The 18,831-nt window shown below is 44.5% G+C and overlaps 1 protein-coding gene across 9 annotated transcripts in view; it reads right to left on the reverse strand.

Moving 5' to 3' along the window:
• Nucleotides 1-1,287: 1,287 nt before the first annotated feature.
• Nucleotides 1,288-18,831, reverse strand: part of pak1 (p21 protein (Cdc42/Rac)-activated kinase 1) — a 187,545-nt gene continuing 170,001 nt past the window's right edge. For 8 of the 9 annotated variants that reach the window (XM_052026239.1, XM_052026235.1, XM_052026240.1 and 5 more), the window contains 4 exons: nucleotides 18,130-18,229; nucleotides 13,823-14,019; nucleotides 8,922-9,059; nucleotides 1,288-3,134 (listed from right to left, as the gene is read on the reverse strand). In XM_052026239.1, coding sequence (XP_051882199.1) covers nucleotides 3,048-3,134; nucleotides 8,922-9,059; nucleotides 13,823-14,019; nucleotides 18,130-18,229 — 522 coding nt within the window. In that variant the 3' untranslated portion in view covers nucleotides 1,288-3,047. Of the gene's footprint in view, nucleotides 3,135-8,912; nucleotides 9,060-13,822; nucleotides 14,020-18,129; nucleotides 18,230-18,831 lie in introns of those variants that run through there. The other variant, XM_052026241.1, reaches the window with a different exon arrangement.

Here is an 18,831-nt window from a genome sequence, read left to right on the forward strand (position 1 = left end):
CTGTTTCTGTGCTGTATGTCTCTACATCTATTTAGATTGTGTGACCAAGTGGATCTTGAACACCCAACCTCTTTGTGGAATCACATGGCACAGAAGGAAGTGACCTGCTCCATAGAGCAAGCTCTTCAGAACCATCCTCCCCTAACTCATCATCTTATTTGCTCTCCTGCACATAATCCAGTTCTCTGCAGGCATAAATGTTCCAGATCATCATCACTCTGCTTCAGATGACGACTCCCCACCCCACCCCCCCCACCCCACACAGTGTATTTTTTTTACCCTTCACCTAGAATCTGTGCCCTCTCATCCTTGGACCATTGCCACAAACCAATAGGTTCCCTCCAATGTTCCTTTCTCAACCTTTCTTGGACACGCACGTGTCCAGATGAAGGGTCTCGACCTGAAACATTGACTGTCCATTTCCCTCCTCAGACGCTGCCTGACCTGCTGAGTTCCTCCAGCATTTTGTGTGATGCACACCTCTCAACTTAGTTGAAGGTTTGGCCACTGGAGCCCCCCACTGACACTGAAACTTCAACTTCTCTTCAATTGCATTTCAATTTTTTTTGGTTCCTCTGCTGACGGTAGATTAATTGGCCACTGTAAATTGCCCATAACATGTGGGTGAGTGGTAGAATCTGGGAGGGAGTTGATGGGAATGTGGGGAGAATAAAATGGGATTAGTGTTGGATTAGTGTAAATGGGTTGGTGACGGATGATCCAAAGGACCTGTTTCTCTCTCTGACTCCACGATAGAGGCTAACTGTGGGACCAGGCTGTGCAATTCAGGAGGGTTCTGGCTTAATCTTCCGATCCATGGAGAATTAGTAGCATCTGGAATCTGAATTGTTAGCACCTTGGGGAGAACACAAAGATTTGCATTTTTATAGCACTTCTCACATTCCCTTCAGGGATCCTAAAGAGCTGCAAAGGCAAAGAAGCATTGCAGTCACTGTTGTGATGCAGAAAATGGGGCAGCCAATTTGCACACAGCAAGATCCCAGAACCTTCAGTCATAAAGGACCAGATAATTTTGGAGTTTTCAGTGAAACGTGAACAGGAGGGCTTGGGAAATTCAGAGAGAGGAGGTTGTGCCATTTAACCCTGTGTGGAGAGGAAGGCAAAGGATCAATCTGTTTGCAAAAGAAATGAATATTTCATGCATAATTTCTTTGATTTGCGATTCACGGTAAGCTCACATTAGTATGACTAATATTTGAGGAATGCTTATTAACTAATCCCTTGGAGACCAAGGCTACAGCTACGTGTGACAACATATTTATCAAATCAAATTGAAATTCAACTTTATTTAACACAATGCATATAAAAAGAGACCTACATTACTTCAGAATTTTCTCTTTCATCCGGGTATGCTAATATATTTTGTTCTAACCTATAGTTTCACCTATCTCTTCCCTCTCCCCACACATGCATTTCCTCCCCTATGGAAACTGCTGAGTGACATTAAAAAATAACAAAATATTTTCAGAAGCCTCTCAGGGAAGAGATGATGTCCTCCCTTTCCACCCTTGAAGTCCCACGTTGCCTGGCCTTAGGAGTCATTAATTGGAATGATTCAAAGTCAGAAGCTCACAGCCATATCCTTTAGTCAGAGCCCATTGAGAAGACACAGAGTAGAAATACCCCAACCTGCCGATGAAGTGTATCTGACCTAATGATGTTATTGTGTTACATTAAAACATCAGAACCTTCAGCAAAGGCAAAAAATGAGAGGCTGTAATTGCTGACATCTTGTTACAATAACGGCTTAAAAATTGGAAAACATTAGAAAAGTGAATGTGGAAAGCAGCAAAGGATGCAAATTATAAACTTTACCGCCTTTTCCATTTATTTATTGCTACATTTCTTTTTAAAACTAAGATATTACAACTGGGACAGCGGGTGACGAACCCAGAGTTGGCAAGTCAGTTCCTCAGTCACACTGACTTTCGGTACCTCTGTTGCTTCAGGACGAAACAATGAAAGAAAAATTCGAAAGCTCGAAAAATCTTGGCTTGTGAATCACCCTGGCATCAGTTCAGAGTGATGCCAATCCTCGATAATGCCAATCATTTTGTCCAGTTCATTCTTCCCAGAGATGTAAAAACGATTGCAGAAGTATTATAACACACCCTTTTTATTCTTTTTTTTAACCCCATAGTTTTTAAAATTCCATAGTTTTGTACACTATAGACATTCTCAAAATTTAGCAGCATGTAAGTTGCCCAAGGCAAGGACATTGCACCACTTACTTTGGGCAGTAGTGTTTGGAAAACTAACAAACATCTCATGGGGATGGGGACACTCACAAAAATAAACTACATGCCAGGCTGCAGTGTGTTTTAAAACTGATATTACTACAGTCTCAATCACTACTCCATGTACATAATCAATAAAACAGCCTGTCGGTACATTCAGTGATTTGAGAATAGCCTTGAACTGAAGGCGAAGACTCAGGTGATCAGCACAATCAGAGCATCAATGGAAGTGACTGATGCAGAAGGAGAAAGAGATGCAAAAATATACTTATGAACATTGGGGAGAAAAAGAAAGAAAACTGAAAGCACTTGCCTGTCGAAACAAATCAAGAGACATTGCTTTGGAATGTATGAAAAAAAAACCCCGCCAGTTTGTCAGGGTTGGGTTCGAACAGGGTATTGTTCAGTGGACATAGTAGTGCACAGGATCCTCTCCCTGCTATTACCAAGCCCCCGCTACTGTTCCCAACCCCTTACTTTATCCAACATCCCAGGCTGAAGTTCCACAGTGCCATGACTGTATCGTACCACTGTTGAGCACTTTAAAGAAGTAATTACACCCAATGCAATTGAAGGGAAGAATTTACCCCCCCCAACACAAAATGCATCAACCATTGCATGGCACAATGGAAGTACAGCCCTGATAGTGTTCCCCCCCCTCCCCTCCACCCCCTTTCCTGTAACTTGGCTGAGAAAGGGTTGAGGTGTGAGGACTGGTTGCATCAGGAGGATCAAGAACTGTTCAGTCGCGTGGGGAACGGAGGGGGGAGTTCGGGTGTCCTCGCCACATTAACGATTGTTCTTGGCTGCATCCTTTGCGGCCAGGATCAGTGGGGTCAGGCTGGACAACGGCTTCGCCACCTTCAGGAATGGGTGCTGTTCCCACAAGAAAACATAAAGAAGGAAATGAAAATTAATTAAAAGCAAGGCTTTTTTTTTTAAACAGCTCAGGTGCTAATAACATGCAGATAAATAGTAAAGGTGTAGGTTTCCTGCATCTATTTTTACATATTATCTCATATTACACTCATTCTCAGAGGAATGCAAGAAGCTGAGAGAGTCGTGGACTCAGCCCAATACATCACGGGCACATCCCTCCCCACCACTGGTAGTATCTACAGGAGGCGCTGTCTCAAGAAGGCGACATCTATCGTCAAAGATCCCCACCATCCGGGCCATGCCATCTTCTCGCAGCTACCATCGGGCAGGAGGCACAGAAGCCTGAAGTCCCACACCACCAGGTTCAAGGACAGCTACCTCCCTTCAACCATTCTGTTCTTGAACCAACCTGCGCAACCCTAATCACTACCTCAGTACAGCAACACTGTGACCACTTTGCACTGCAATGGACTGTTTTCTTTTGCTCTAATTTTGTCCTTTCTTGTAAAAATTGTGTATAATTTATGTTTATTTTATGATTTGCTTGTGAATGTTGTACATCTGAAGCTATGTGCCTGTGATGCTGCTGCAAGTAAGTTTTTCATTGCACCTGTGCACACATGGACTTGTGCAGATGACAATAATCTCGCCTTTGACATCTCTGAAGGTTCGACTGACTTTATAATAATGGATAATATCTGAATGGTAAATGAAAATCAAAAAACTGTAGACGTGGAAATTTGAAACAGAAAAAGAAAATGCTGGATATTCTTAGCAGGTCAGGCAGCATCTGAGGAAAGAGAACAGGGAAACAGACTGGTTGCATCACTGCCTGGTATGGAGGCTCCAATGCACAGGATTGCAAGAGGCTGCAGGGGGTTGTAGACTCAGCCAGCTCCATCACGGGCACAACTCTCCCCACCATCCAGGACATCTTCAAGAGGCGGTGCCTCAAGAAGGAGGCATCCATTACCAAGGATCCTCACCACCTGGGACATGCCCTCTTCTCATTACTACCATCGGGGAGGAGGTACAGGAGCTTGAAGATCCACACTAAACGTTTCAGAAACAGCCTCTTCCCCTCTGTCATCAGATTTCTGAATGGTCCACGGACCCATGAACACTACCTCATTATTCCTTTTTTTGCACTATTTATTTATTTTGTAATTTACGGTAATTTTATGTCTTTGCACTGTACTGCTGCCGCAAAACAACAAATTTCACGTCATTAGACAGTGATAATAAATCTGATTCTGAGTTCATGTTTCAGGTTTGAGAGCAACACACAGTCTGCTGGAGGATCCCAGCGGGTCAAGGCATCATCTATGAAGGGAAATGGACAGTTGATATTTTGGGTCGAGACCCTTCATCTCACTCAGCAGGCCAGGCAGCATCCGTGAAGAAAAGCAGGCAGTCAACGTTTCAGGTCAGGACCCTTCTTCAACTGAAGATAGGAAAAGGGGAAGCCTGATATATGGGAGGGAAAAGCAGACCAGTGACAGGTGGACAAAAGAGGGGAGGTGGGGTGGGCACAAGGTGGTGATAGGTAGATGCAGGTAAGAGATTGAGAGGCAGGTGTGGGGGAGGAGGGGAGAGCAGATCCACCGAGGGGGGGGGGGGGTCAAAGGTAAGAGAGAGATAAAAAAGGGCTAGGAAAGGGAAGAAGCATGGTGGAGGGGGGGGGGGGTGTGGGGAAGGGGGGTGGGGATTACTTAAAGTGGGAGAATTCAATGGTCATGCCGTTAGGCTGCAAGCTTCCAAGACGGAAAATGAGGTGCTGTTCCTCCAGTTTGCACTTGGAATTCTCCTGGCAGTGGAGGAGGCCGAGGACTGACATATCAGTGATAATGTGGGAGGGGGAGGTGAAGTCACTGGCAACGGGGAGATGCAGATCGTGGTTACGGATGGAGCGCAGGTGTTCTGCGAAACAGTCACCTAGACTGCGTTTGGTCTCACCAATGTAGAGGAGACCACACTCAGAGCACCGAATGCAGTAGATGATATTAAGGGAGGTGCAGGTGAATCTCTGTCTCACCTGAAAGGACTGTTTGGATCCCTGAATGGAGGCGATGGAGGTGGTGTAGGGGCAGGTGTTGCACCTATGGCGGGGGCAGTGGAAAGTTCCCGGGGTGGGAGTGGGATGGGTGGTGTGGGGGAGGGGTGAACTAGGGAGTCACGGAGAAAGCGATCCCTGCGAAAGGAAGAAAAGGGTGGGGAGGGGAAAATATGCTTGGTGGTGGGGTCCCATTGAGATACGGCGGAAGTGGCAGAGAATAACGTGTTGGATATGTAGGCTGGTGGGATGAAGTGTGAGGACAAGGGGGACCCTATCCCTGTTGGGTCTGGGAGGGGTGGGGGTGAGACAGGAGGTGTGGGGAACAGCAGAGATACAGGTGCGAGCTCTCTTGACCATAGTCAGGGGAAACCCCGGTTAGAAAAGAAGTTGGACATCTCGGATGCCCGGTTTCCCCAAGAATCAAACATCTGGCCTCTGAGAGACTGAAAACCTTGCTTGTCATTCAATTCAGCAGTGGTCCATATAGTGTTCATCTTCAAGTAAATGAAAATCAAAAAAAAACTACAGATGTTGGAAATCTAAATAAAAACAGAAAATGCTGGAAGCAGGGTCTTTGTCAGACCCTGAAACATTAATTTTGTTTCTCTTCCCAAAGATGCGGTCTGACCCACTGAGTGTCCATACCATTATCTGTTTTTATTCCAGTTTTTATCTTTTCAAATCGTTTCAAATTGCCTCAAGGCAATTGATAATTTCTGAAATGCAGGCACCATTGTTCGGGGATGGAAGGGCGTCAGGAGCGGAGAAATCCAACACCCAGGTTCCTCTTCTCCTTGCACACCATCCTCACTTACACTGCTGGTCCTTCACCCATCACTGGGTCCAAATCCTGCGATTCCCTGTCCAACAGCATGGGGAGCATCTTCATCAATGAGCTGGCTCATTGGTCTAAGGGTATGATTCTCACTCAGGGTGCAAGAGGTCCCGGGTTCAAATCCTGGACGTGCTCTTATTTGCCTGAGCTATAGGCAGAGGTTGGCCATGCTGGGTCTTTATTTCTTAGTGAGTAGGAGAATGAGGGGTGACCTCCTGGAAGTTCATAAAATCATGAGAGGTATGGATAAGGTGGACGGTCAATCCTTTCCCCAGGGTTGGGGAGTCCATAACTAGAGGGCACAGATACAAGAGGGTAAGGACATAGAACACTACAGCACAGTACAGGCCCTTCGGCCCACAATGTTGTGCTGAAATTTTATCCTGCTCTAATATTTATCTAACCCCTTCCTCACACATAGCCCCCTATTTTTCTATCATTCATGTGTCTATCTAAGAGTCTCTTAAATATCCCTAATGTATCTGCCCCCACAACCTCTGCCAGCAGTGCGTTCCACGCACCCACCACTCTCTGTGTAAAAAGCATACCCCTGACACCCCCCTTATACCTTCTTCCAATCACCTTAAAATTATATCCCCTCGTGTTAGCCATTGTCGCACTGGGAAAAAGTCTCTGACTGTCCACTTGATCTATGCCTCTTATCATCTTGTACACCTCTATCAAGTCACCTCTCATCCTCCTTCTCTCCAAAGAGAAAAGCCCTAGCTCGCTCAACCTAGCGAGAGATTTTAAAGAGACCTGAAAGGAAACTTCTTTACACAGAGGGTAGTGTGTACCTGGAATGAGCTGCCAGAAGAAGTGGTCAAGGTGGGTACAATTGCAACATTTAAGAGGCATTTGGATAGGTACATGGAGAGGAGGGCATGGAGGGTTACGGGCCGAACACGGGCAACTGGGACTACCAGAGAGGATGCTGTGGTCGGCATGGACCAGTTGGGCTGAAGGGCCTGTTTCCATGCTGCATTACTCTATGACCAGAAGTATTGCAGTGATTCAAGAGGCCTCACCGCCACTTTCTCCAGGGCATTAACTGAGGGGCAGCTAAAGCTGGCCTTGTCAATGATGCCCAGGTCCCCAAAATATAATTCACAAAAATTCCACAGTGAAAGATCCCATGATCTACAAGTGAAATGGCTGAGCAGTTAATCTGCATAGTTTTCTGAATGGCAAGTACTGGCCAGGACACTGGGGAGAACTGTTTTTTGTTGAATAGTCCCATCACATCCTTTATTTTGGAACATGCAAATGTAGTCTTGGTTGATGTCTCGTCCTCAAAGTCTACCTCTCCAGTAATGCAAAACTCCCTGAGTATTGCACTGGGAGTGTCAGCCAGGATTAGGTGCATAAATTCTCTAAAGTTGGCCTTGAATCTAAACCTCCTGCCTCACAGTGAGAATGCTGCCAACCTCAACAATATTGGCATGACAGGAACCAATGGGAGAATTATTATAAAGGATCCAACTGGACTAATTTCAACTTACGTGCTTTGATGAAGCAATTTCGGAAAATCACCACTCAAATATGCAGCTATATAAAACTTTGGCTCGGCCAAACTTGGAGTAATGTGTGCAATTCTGGTCGCCCCCATTACAGGAAGCTTGTGGAAGTTTTGGAAAGGGTGCAGAAGAGGTTTACTAGGATGCTGCCTGAAATTAGAGGGTATGAGCTATAAGGAGAGGTTGGACAAACTTGGGTTGTTTTCTTTTGAGTGTCAGAGGCTGAGGGGAGACCTGATAGAAGCTAATAAAATTATGAGAGGCATAGATAGGGTAGACAGTTAGAATCTTTTTCCCAGGATAGAAATGTCAAACACTATAGAGGACATGGACATCCAGTCCCTATATACCTTCTATCTCCTCCCCAAAATCCACAAGAAGGACTGTCCCAGCAGACCTATTGTTTCCGCATGGTCTTGCCCCACGGAGCTCGTATCCTCCTACCCGGACACTATCCTGTCCACCCTGTTCCAATCCTTCCCACCTACGTCCGTGACACATCACACGCTCTCCAACTCTTCCATAACTTTAAGTTCTCCAGCACGCACAACCTCATCTTCACCATGGATGCCCAGTCCCTATATACCTCCTCCCGACCCGAAACATTGACCACCTGCTTTTCTCCACCGCTGCTGCCTGGCCTGCTGAGTTCCTCCAGCATCACCGTGGTTTTCATCTAGATTCCAGCATCTGCAGTCCTTTGTTTCTCTTCTAGAGGACATGTATTTAAGGTGAGAAGGGGAAAGTTTAACAGAGATGTGTGGGGCATATTTTTTTCTTTTTACACAGGGAGTGGTAGGTGTCTGGAATGGGCTGCCAGCATTAGTGGCGGACGTACACACGGTAGTGGAGTTTAAGAGGCTTTTAGATGAAGGATCATGTGCAGGCAGAAGAGACTTAGTTTAATTTGGCATTGTGTTCAGCACTGACATCGTGGCGTAAAGGGCCTGTTCCTGTGCTGTACTGTTCCATGTTCTATAAATAGATTGAGACTTTACCATTTTCCATTCCAAAGTCTGTTGGAACATGAAAGGAGGTTATTCACCCTACTGTATCCTTGCTGGCTCTTTGAAATATCCAACCAATTAGTCCAACTCCCTTCTTCTTCCCCAAAGACCTGCAAATATTTCCTTCAAGGGTATTAATAATTAACTTCTGAAAGTCGCTGCAGAATCTGTTCCCAATGTTCTTTCTGAAAGTACTTTCCAACTCTTGGTGGAAATAAATATTTCATTAACAAAACCCCTCTCAAGGTTCTTTCGTCAAATTATCTTGTACCTCTGCCCTCTGGTTATTGACTCTCTTGGAAACATTTCCTTCTTGTTAACTCTAAATAATTTTGGGCACCTATATTAAAACCTGTCGACTCATCTCACCTGGAGCAGCTCCTTGGCAGAGCCTCTCTTCTCCACGTCCATCTCGAGGCAGCGATTAAGAAAGTCCCTAAATATAGACGACAGCTTTTCAGGATTCTGCAGCTCTGGAGTGCCATTTGTTGCTATTAAATACAACGCCTAGAAAAATGAGATTTCATAAAATGCAATTAATTGAATCGATATCTGCCAGAGGAAGAATGAAAACATTGAGCTCATGGAAGTTTTTGTTCAGTTCTTAACTGTTTGCTTTTGTACTTCCAAAACTTTTCATGTAGCATAGCATTAAATGAGCCTGGATGACAAAGTAATTAAGTATTTTAAGAAACTGATGGATATCTTGATTGAACCAAACCATACCATAGAACCATAGAACAGTACAGCACAATACAGGCCCTTCGGCACACCATGCTGTGCCGAACTTTAAACCACGCCTAAGACTATCTAACCCCTTCCTCCACATATCCCCCTATTTCAAATTCCTCCATATGCTTATCTAACAATCTCTTGAATTTGACCAATGTACCTGCCTCCACCACTGCCCCAAGCAGCGCATTCCATGCCCCAACCACTCTCTGGGTAAAATACCTCCCTCTGATATCTCCCTTGAACTTCTCACCCATTGCAAAAAGTATCAAACTATGAATAATTTGCATTTATTATTCAGTTATAAACATTATGGCATTGATTTGAAGTTCCCTCAGTTCCACCCAAAACAGGTTGAAACAAGGCAGGAGACTCAGTTGCAGAGGGTGTGTGTCTGTGTGTATATGGTGGAGGGATATGTTGGTGGGGGATTGCCAGGGGCAAGGTTTGGGATTGGATGAGTTGGGGTCTTAGTCACTCCCTGCTCAGCACAATCTGACCGACTGCCATTTAGAATTCCAAATAACATGCTAGCGGATGAAGGGTCTCCAACCTGAAATGTTGATGTTGTTTCTCTTCCCATAGATATGGACCGACCTGCTGAGTATTTCCAACATTTACTGGTTTCGTTTTTTAGCAAGCTAAACAGAGGGCTACTGGATCTCTGAAATTCCCACTGCTATCTACCTAGCAGTAAGGTCAGCAACCTTTACAGGGATCAGATAGGAACAAGGTTTGGGGTCAAAATATCAGGCTTGCAAGTTTATTGCAAGCACGGTAGTGTAGCAGTTAGTGTAACGCTTTACAGCGCCAGCGACCCGGGTTCGATTCCGGCCGCTGTCTGTAAGGAGTTTGTACGTTCTCCCCATGTCTGTGTGGGTTTCCTCCGGGTGCTCCAGTTTCCTCCCACATTCCAAAGACGTATGGGTTAGGAGCTGTGGGCATGCTATGTTGGGGCCGGAAGCGTGACGACACTTGGGCTGCCCCCAGAACACTCTACGCAAAAAGAGATGCAGTTCACTGTGTGTTTCGATGTACATGTGACTAATAAAGATATCTCATCTTATTGTTCATTCAATACCACCCTACCCCTTGCCCACAGAACAATCCTATTCTTTAGTTAAAAACAGAGGCCACAGAGTCAATCATTAACAGTCAGAGACTCTTTAGTTAACACCCTCTAATGCAGTCCTTCCCCAAAGCTAAGCAGCTGATTTCCCTTTAAGAGCTGTCGCACCTTTATAGAATTTGATAGAACATTAGTAGTCCTGAAGGCAAAAACAAAAATTGAAAAACTAAATTAAAATACAAAAGATCTATTAATATTAATTAGGGCAAATGATTTATTGATGCTAAGAAGCCAATATTTTCACTGCCCCAGAATTTTTCTATACAGATGTACAAATATAATGTGTTTAACATAATCAAAAGTTTCAAGCATTTATCAGGATTATTAACACATGAATATTTGACAAAATATTATTATTAAAGCTCGTAGTGTAGGAGGTAAAATACTAGTGTGGATAGAAAACTGGCTGGCTCACCAGGAAACAGAGGATAGACGTAGTGTGCCACTGGGATTAGGACTGAGACCTCAACATTTTACAAATGACTTCGTTGAAGGCACCAAAGGTTTTCGCTAAACTTGCTGATCGCACGACAGGTACAAAAGTAAGTTGTGAAGAGGGCATAAGGAGGCTACAAAGAGATGTAATAGGCTAAGGGAGTGAGCAAGGCTCTGGCAAATGGAGTATAATGTGAGAAATTGTCCATTTTGGCAGGAGAACTAAAAAAGTATTTATCTAAATGGTGAGAGGTGGCAGATCTCTGAGGTACAGCATAGGAACAGGCCCTTTGGCCAATGAAGTTGTATCGAACTAATTAAGCTAATGATGCCTAATCTCTTTTGCCTGCACATGGTTCATATGCCTCCGTTCTCTGCATATTCATGTCTACCCAAGAACCTCTTAAATATATCTACCTCCACCCCTGGCAGCACATTCCAGGCACCCACCACTCTTTTTTTTACAACTTGCCCTGCATATCTCCTTTGAATTTACCCCCTCTCATCTTAAACGCATGCCCTCTAGTATTAGACAATTTGACCCTGTGAGAAAAATACTGGCTGTCTACTCTATCAATGCCTCTCATAATTTTATAAACTTCTATCAGGTCTCCCCTCAGCCTCCAACACTCCAGAGAAAACAACTCTGCAGAGGGATTTGGGTGCCCTAGTGCATGATTCACGAAAAGTTAGGTAGCGAAAGTAATTAGGAAAGCTAACAGAACATTATTGTTTATTAGTAGGGGAACTATATATGAAATTAATGAGGTTATGCTTCAGTTTTGTACGGCACTGGTGAGACCACATCAGGAGTACTGTGTGTAGCACTGGTTTCATCACTGAATGATGTGACTGTATTGGAAGCAGCTCAAAGAAGGTTTAATAGTCTAATACCTGGAAAGAGTGGATTGTCTTTTGAGGAACTGTTGGACAGGCTGGGCTTGTATCCACTGGAGCTCAGAATGACAGGTGACTTGATTAAAAGATGTAAGATCCTGAGGGGTGCATGTGGAGAAGATATTTCCTCTTGTGGGATAATTTAGAACCAAGGTTACTATTTGAAAAGAAGTTACCCACTTAAGACAGGGACAAGGTGAATTCTTTTCTCTCAGATGGTCGCAAATCTATTAGAACTCTTCCTCAAAGAGTGGTGGAAGCAAAGCCTTTGAATATTTTTAAGGCAGAGTTTGATACATTCTTGATGAGTAAGGGAGTGAAAGGTTATCGTGTATGGTAGTGTAGCGGTTAGCATAATGCTATTACAGTGCCAGTGACTCGGGTTCAATTCCCGCCGCTGTCTGTAAGAAGCTTGTACGTGTTTCCCGTGACTGCTGGCTTTCCTCCGGGTGCTCAGGTTTCTTCCCACATTCCAAAGACGTACAGGTTAGGAAGTTGTGGGCATGCTATGTTGGCGCTGAAAGCGTGGCGACACTTGCGGGCTGCTCCCAGAACATTGTACACAAAGATGCATTTCACTGTGTGTTTCGATGTACATGTGACTAATAAAGAAATCTTATCTTATAGTGGGAGTCCATGAGCCTATTAAATGGCAGAGCAGACCAGAGGAGTCGTGTGGCCTTCTCTTGTCCCTCATTCGTAAGTTTGTGACATTTGACAGAGAGAGCAAGAGAGAGACTGGGCATGGGGGTTGGTGGGGGGGTGGTGGTGAGGAGAAGGGATGCTTGGGGAGAGAAATCTTAGGACCAAGGCAGCTGAAAACATGACCATCAATGGTGGTGCAATAAATATCAGGAAGAGCTGTGAAATGAAGGAATATTGAGAGGAATAGATAGAGTGGACAGCCAGCGCCTCTTTCCCAGGGCACTAATGCTCAATACAAGAGGGCGTGGCTTTAAAGTAATGGGTGGAAAGTTCAAGGGAGATATCAGAGGAAGCTTTTTTACCCAGAGAGTGGTTGGGGCATGGAATGCGCTGCTTGGGGCGGTGGTGGATGCAGGTACATTGGACAAGTTCAAGAGATTACTAGATAAGCATATGAAGGAATTTAAAATAGAGGGATATGTGGGAGGAAGGGGTTAGATAGTCTTAGGCGAGGTTTAAAGGTTGGCACAACATTGTGGGCCGAAGGGCCTGTATTGCGCTGTACTGTTCTATGTTCTATGTTAACATCAGATCTGGAAAGCTTGAAGGCCAGGAACAGACAGCGCAGATGGGTGATGAATGCAGTGGAGGTGGGGTTGAAGGGAAGAAAAATTGCAAAAGGTGCTTGCCAACAGGATTGCAAAACCACTCAAAGTATGTTTTATGGCAGGAAGTGCAGAGGTACGTAGGAGCAGCCTGGAAAATTTACTGAAGAATGAAGAGACTTGCATAGATTGTAGGCCCTTTCATATCCTCCAATCAATTCATGGACAATAAATTGCATCTGAAGAGTTGATGCTTAGTGGCCAACACGTCGGTCATTGGCAACGAGGGACAGTGAGATTAATGAACGACTAATTGGTGTGATGATGAAGGGATAAAAATGGGCCAGGACACCAGCATTACTCAGTTCCTGGTGAGCTAGCATCTTAGATACGTAGTGGGGCTCCAGCCCTTGATGGGAGGCAAAAGTATCATCTCTGGAAAAAAGTAGATCTCTACCAATCTCAGAAGTGTCAGGACAGAACAGTAGGGTTCTGGTCTGCAGCTGGTTGGGGTGGGATACAGTTATGAGGTTTGTTGGAGACAAAGGAGTAGGAGTCAATCAAACCTATTATTGTGATTACCTATCATACAGTGGTACAACAGCAGCAGCAATGACCTGGGCTCAGGGAACTTGCAACAGCTTTCCCTCTCAGCACCAATCCCTTCTGTTTTAAGCACAGACCCATAGGTACAAGGGAGGTCTACCATTGGCCATAGATATGCCATGAGGATGATGGCACAATTAAGCCTACCCACCACTGTATGGCAAGGTTGAGTTCAGCTAATATCTCTACCAATCAAATCAAGAGAACAGAAAGAATCTTACCCTCAGGGGGTTCTCATTCAGGTATGGAGGTTCTCCCTCAATCATTTCAATCGCCATGATTCCCAACGACCAAATGTCTACCTTGGGACCGTATGCTTTTCTTGTCACCACTTCAGGTGCCATCCAATATGGAGTGCCCACCATTGTGCTTCGTTTGCTCTGCTCGGGTGTAATCTGAGCGCAGAAGCCAAAGTCAGCTAAGGAGAAAAGAAATAGATTGGTCTAGCAGTGTTTATTAGATTCAGATTCGTTTACTGTCATACACACCAGTGTGCAATGAAATTCCTTGTTCACGTGAAGCTCACAGAGTAAACAGTATACATGGTAACAAAATAGTGGCAGTACCATGGACTTGACTCTGATTGTGTTTTGGTTTGCACTAATGTCTTGTTTTGTACAGCCTTTTTTTCTTCACTGACTTGTATAATTTATGTTCTATGTGTTGTTGTCTGAATCTATGTGCCTACGATGCTGCTGTAAGTTTTTTGTACCTGTACCTCACCGTACCTGTGCACATGACAATAAACTCGGCTTGACTAATAAATACAACAATAAATACAGCAACAAGCGCAAAACAACGGAATGGTGTATAGGAGAGCAAACTGAAGTAGTGCAAAAAGAAATGCTAAAGTGACAATAACGGAAGAGGTAGAATTAAGAGTCTGAGAACGTGGCAGCACCACTGGGAAGGGGATGGGAAAGAGGTGATTGGTTCAGACGTCTGATAGCAGTGGGGGGGGGAGAAGTTGTTCTTGTGTTATTAAGAATATGGCCTGAGGAAAGTGTGATAATAACAGGTGGAAAAGACCTGGTGACATCTCCTGAGAGAGGTAGACATCTCCACCCCACAACCTCCCACAACTTCCCAACAAACAAGGCCAACAAGAGAAAAAAAATACACTGGGAAATTCAGGACACCAAAACTAGTGCAGGAGATCAAATGATCTGCTACCCATTAATTCACTGACCTTCTACGTGATGTAATCTTTACGCAAGTTAGGAACTGGTCCAACCCTGTTTTATACATGTGCTGAGAGTATCAATGTTAGAACATAGAACCGTACAGCACAATACAGGCCCTTCAGCCAATAATGCTGTGACCACCCTTAAACCTCGCCTAAGACTATCTAACCCCTTCCTCCCACATATCCCTCTATCTTAAATTCCTCCATATGTTTATCTAGTAATCTCTTGGATTTGACCAATGTACCTGCCTCCACCACTGCCCCAGGCAGCGCATTCCATGCCCCAACCACTCTCTGGGTAAAAAACCTTCCTCTGATACCTCCCTTGAACTTCCCACCCATTACTTTAAAGCCATGGCCTCTTGTATTGAGCATTGGTGCCCTGGGAAAGAGGCGCTGGCTGTCCACTCTATCTATTCCTCTCAATATTTTGTACACCTCTATCATGTCTCCTCTTATCCTCCTTCTCTCCAAAGAGTATAGCCCTAGCTCCCTTAGTCTCTCCAATGTTTGCCAATTAAACCACAGAAAGGCAGGAAGTGCTGTGGCAGGTTTCACATTAAGAGTTGCAAATGTCAGAAGTTTCTGTGCATATAACTTCCCTAGGAAGAATAAACAAAGATCTTTGTAGGTGCTGGAAATCTGAAATAACAACAAAAAAATTCCGGAAACACTCAGCAGGTCAGGCAGCACCTGTGGAAAGGGAAACAGACTTCACACTTCAGGTCAGAGCCCCTTTGTTGGAACTGAGAAAGAGATAAAAACGTCAATTTTAGATTATAGACTGCAGATGTTGGAAAGTGGATTAAAAAACAGTACTGGAAGGACTGCAAGCAGCATCCGTGGAGGCAAGAGGCATAAATCGACATTTTGGGTCGGGACCCTGCATCAGGACTGAGAGGGAAGAGGCAGTTTTACACTGCCCACATCTGCAGCTTAAATTTACCCTTTTCATTTCTCTTTCAGGGATCTGACAAAAAGTCTCTCACCTGAAACATTAACTCCGATTCTTTTTCTGCAGATGTTGTCTCATCTGCTGAGTGTTTCCAGTAGCTTTTATTTCTAATTTCCATAATTAGGCAGAGGCAAGAAGTCAGTTTTCAAGGGGAAATAGCGTCGTCTGTGACTGTGAAGGCTTATGGGTTCTCAATGCACAGGAACATTCCTGTCCTTGCACAAGCACATGACCCAGAAATTTAAGAATCCAACAGAAATCCATGTTTAAAAAAAAAAGAAAATCATGTTGACATGCAAATCATCAGGAGTCTGAGTGTTTGTCTGAATGATAAAGAGCTGTTGTGGGCTTTTCTAGGTAATGGATGTGTAATTCTACCTTACAAGAACCCTGGAACATCTAAACCAATTCCCAACATCTGTTTAAGAGTTAACTATGTTGATGAGTTTGGAGTCACATGTCAGGCAGAGTGGGTAAGGACGGGAGATTTTCTTTCATGAAAAGATGGGCTTTCATGACAATCTAGCAGGTTCATGGGCAACATTTTGACACTCACTTTGTTTTCATTTAGATAACTTGAATATAAATTCCCCAGGTAGCATGGTGAGGATTAAACTCTGATCACAGTTCAGGCTCCGGAAACTGGTCCAAACATAACCACTGAGAGAGCATACAAACATTAGCATAGACCAAATGTCTTGAAAGACTTGTGTCACTACAAGCTAATTTTTCTTAACGAACCTACCCTTTCAATTTTGTTTTACAAACAAACTTCTGGAGGAACTCAGCAGTTGAGCAGTATCCGTGGGGGGGCCGGGGGCGGGGGGGAAGGAAGGAATTGTCGACATTTCGGGTTGAAACCCTCCGTCATTGAGTCCTGATGCAGGGTTTCGACCCAAAACTTCCTTCCACAATTCCTTTCCTCCCACAGATGCTGCTCGGCCCACTGAGTTCCTCCAGCAGACTGCTTGTTGCTCCAGATTCCAGCATCTGCAGTCTCTTGTGTCTCCTTTTAATTTTGTTAGTGTGCTCCATATCTCTCTCAATAAGACTATCCCTCAAGAAATGTAGCCCTGTTAATATTGGCAGCTTAGCAGGAAGGCTGGCCTGGCTTGTTGAACTGATTGTACTAAAAATAAAGCAGAAAGTAAAATGAGGGCTGCTACCTCCTAAAATAGGTGAAAATTTATGTCTCGTCTCTGAGACTCAATAGATCACTTACTATATTTATAAAATGTTTTGTTTTTGAAGTTGCACATGGTCATTCCATTACTCCCAACCAGACACGAGATGATTATATTTGGAGACCACACTACCGTTAGTGTTCCAGATTCTCATATTTCTCATCACACAGGTAGGTCAATCAGCTCATTGACCATCTCAGCAACCCCATTTCCCCACTGATTTTCCGGTAACCTATTTTCTCTCACACACCCAGCAACTGCACCCCGATTCTCCTACCATGCATCTACATGTCCTGTAAGACCCTCACCAATTTTTATCAATGCACCATAGAAAGCATCCTATCCGCACATCACGGAAACCAGCCTCCCCTCCACGGACTCTTGTCTACACTTCTTGCTGCCTTGGTAAAGCAGCCAACATAATCAAAGACCCCACCCACCCCGGACATTCTCTCTTCTCCCCCATCCCATCTGGCAGAAGATACAAAAGCTTGAAAGCACGTATCCCACCGTTATACGACTATTGAACAGTCCCCTAGTACGATAAGATGGACTCTTGACCTCACAATGCATCTTGTGATGGCCTTGCACCTTATTGTCTGCCTGCACTGCATTTTCTCTGTAACTGTAACACTTTATTCTGCATTCTGTTAATTTTCCCTCAATGCACTGATGTGGTGAAATGATCTGTATGGATGGCATGCAAAACAAAGTTCTTCACTGTACCTTGGTACATGGAACAAAAATAAGCTAATTTACATTAGCCCACTAACCAGTATGTCTTTGCGATGCGGGAGGGAAAAAAAAAACAGGAGCAGCCAGAGTAAACCCACATATTAGCTGCACCACTCTGCTGCCCATAATTTGTAATAACTTCTGGAGAAATAGTGAGACTTTACTGCAGTTTTAGCCATAAATACCATTTGCTGTCGTTTGCAGTAAGTGTTCAAATAGACCCTGTAGACTTGATCCACAGACCTCTGGAATTAAGATTCCAAAGATTCACAATGCCCTGAGTGAAGAAACCTTTCCTTTCAGAACGAAATGGACAACCTATGAATCTTGGTCTAGACTTCAGCATCTACCCGGCCGAGCCCTCCAAGAATTTTAATCACAGTCAAGCACCAGCCGAGTTCTACAGAAGGTGAGCCACAAATCTCTGTTTGGTCGGATATATACAACAGAGCAGAAATGCATACTTACTTAGCTTGACAGATCCATCCATTCCAAGCAGGATATTGTCACTTTTGATGTCCCTGTGGATGACCTGGTTTGAGTGTAGGAACTCCAGGGCTTGTAAACACTGGAAGAAACACAGGGAAAAAACACTTAAAAAAATCCTCCTGTAATCTGCAATTTGGAAACATACCACTTTGGAGATGGAGCTTGAGTCAGATGACAGTGGGGAAGCAAGGAAGTGAAACATTTTCTGAATGTGCCAAGCAGCTTAAGGCCTGTCCTTCTGGTGTCAACCATGCACAGTTGGTAGTGCTCTCTCCTTGGATCAGAAGGTTGTGGGTTCAAGCTCTACTCTACGACACCATCTTCTTCAGCCCTTTGTCACTTCCACCTATCACCTCCCAGCTTCTTACATCATTCCCACTCTCCCCCTTCCCTCACCTGCTTGTCATCCCCCCTCACCTGGATCCGCCTGTCACCCTCCAGTTCTTGCTCCACCCCTTCCCCCCACCTTCTTATACTGGGTTCTCCCCTTTTTCCAGTCCTGATGAAGGGCCTCTACCCGAAATGTCAACTGTTCATTTCCTTCCATAGATGCTGCCTGACCTGCTGAGTCCCTCCAGCGTTTTGTGTGTTGCTCCAGATTTCCAGCATCAGCAGTCTCTCGTTTCTCTAGGACTCCAAAAAAAAATCTTTTGGATGAGACCAAGTTCCCACATGCCCCCT

Source organism: Pristis pectinata, chromosome 11 (genome assembly GCF_009764475.1).
Source record: "Pristis pectinata isolate sPriPec2 chromosome 11, sPriPec2.1.pri, whole genome shotgun sequence".
NCBI lineage: Eukaryota > Metazoa > Chordata > Chondrichthyes > Rhinopristiformes > Pristidae > Pristis > Pristis pectinata.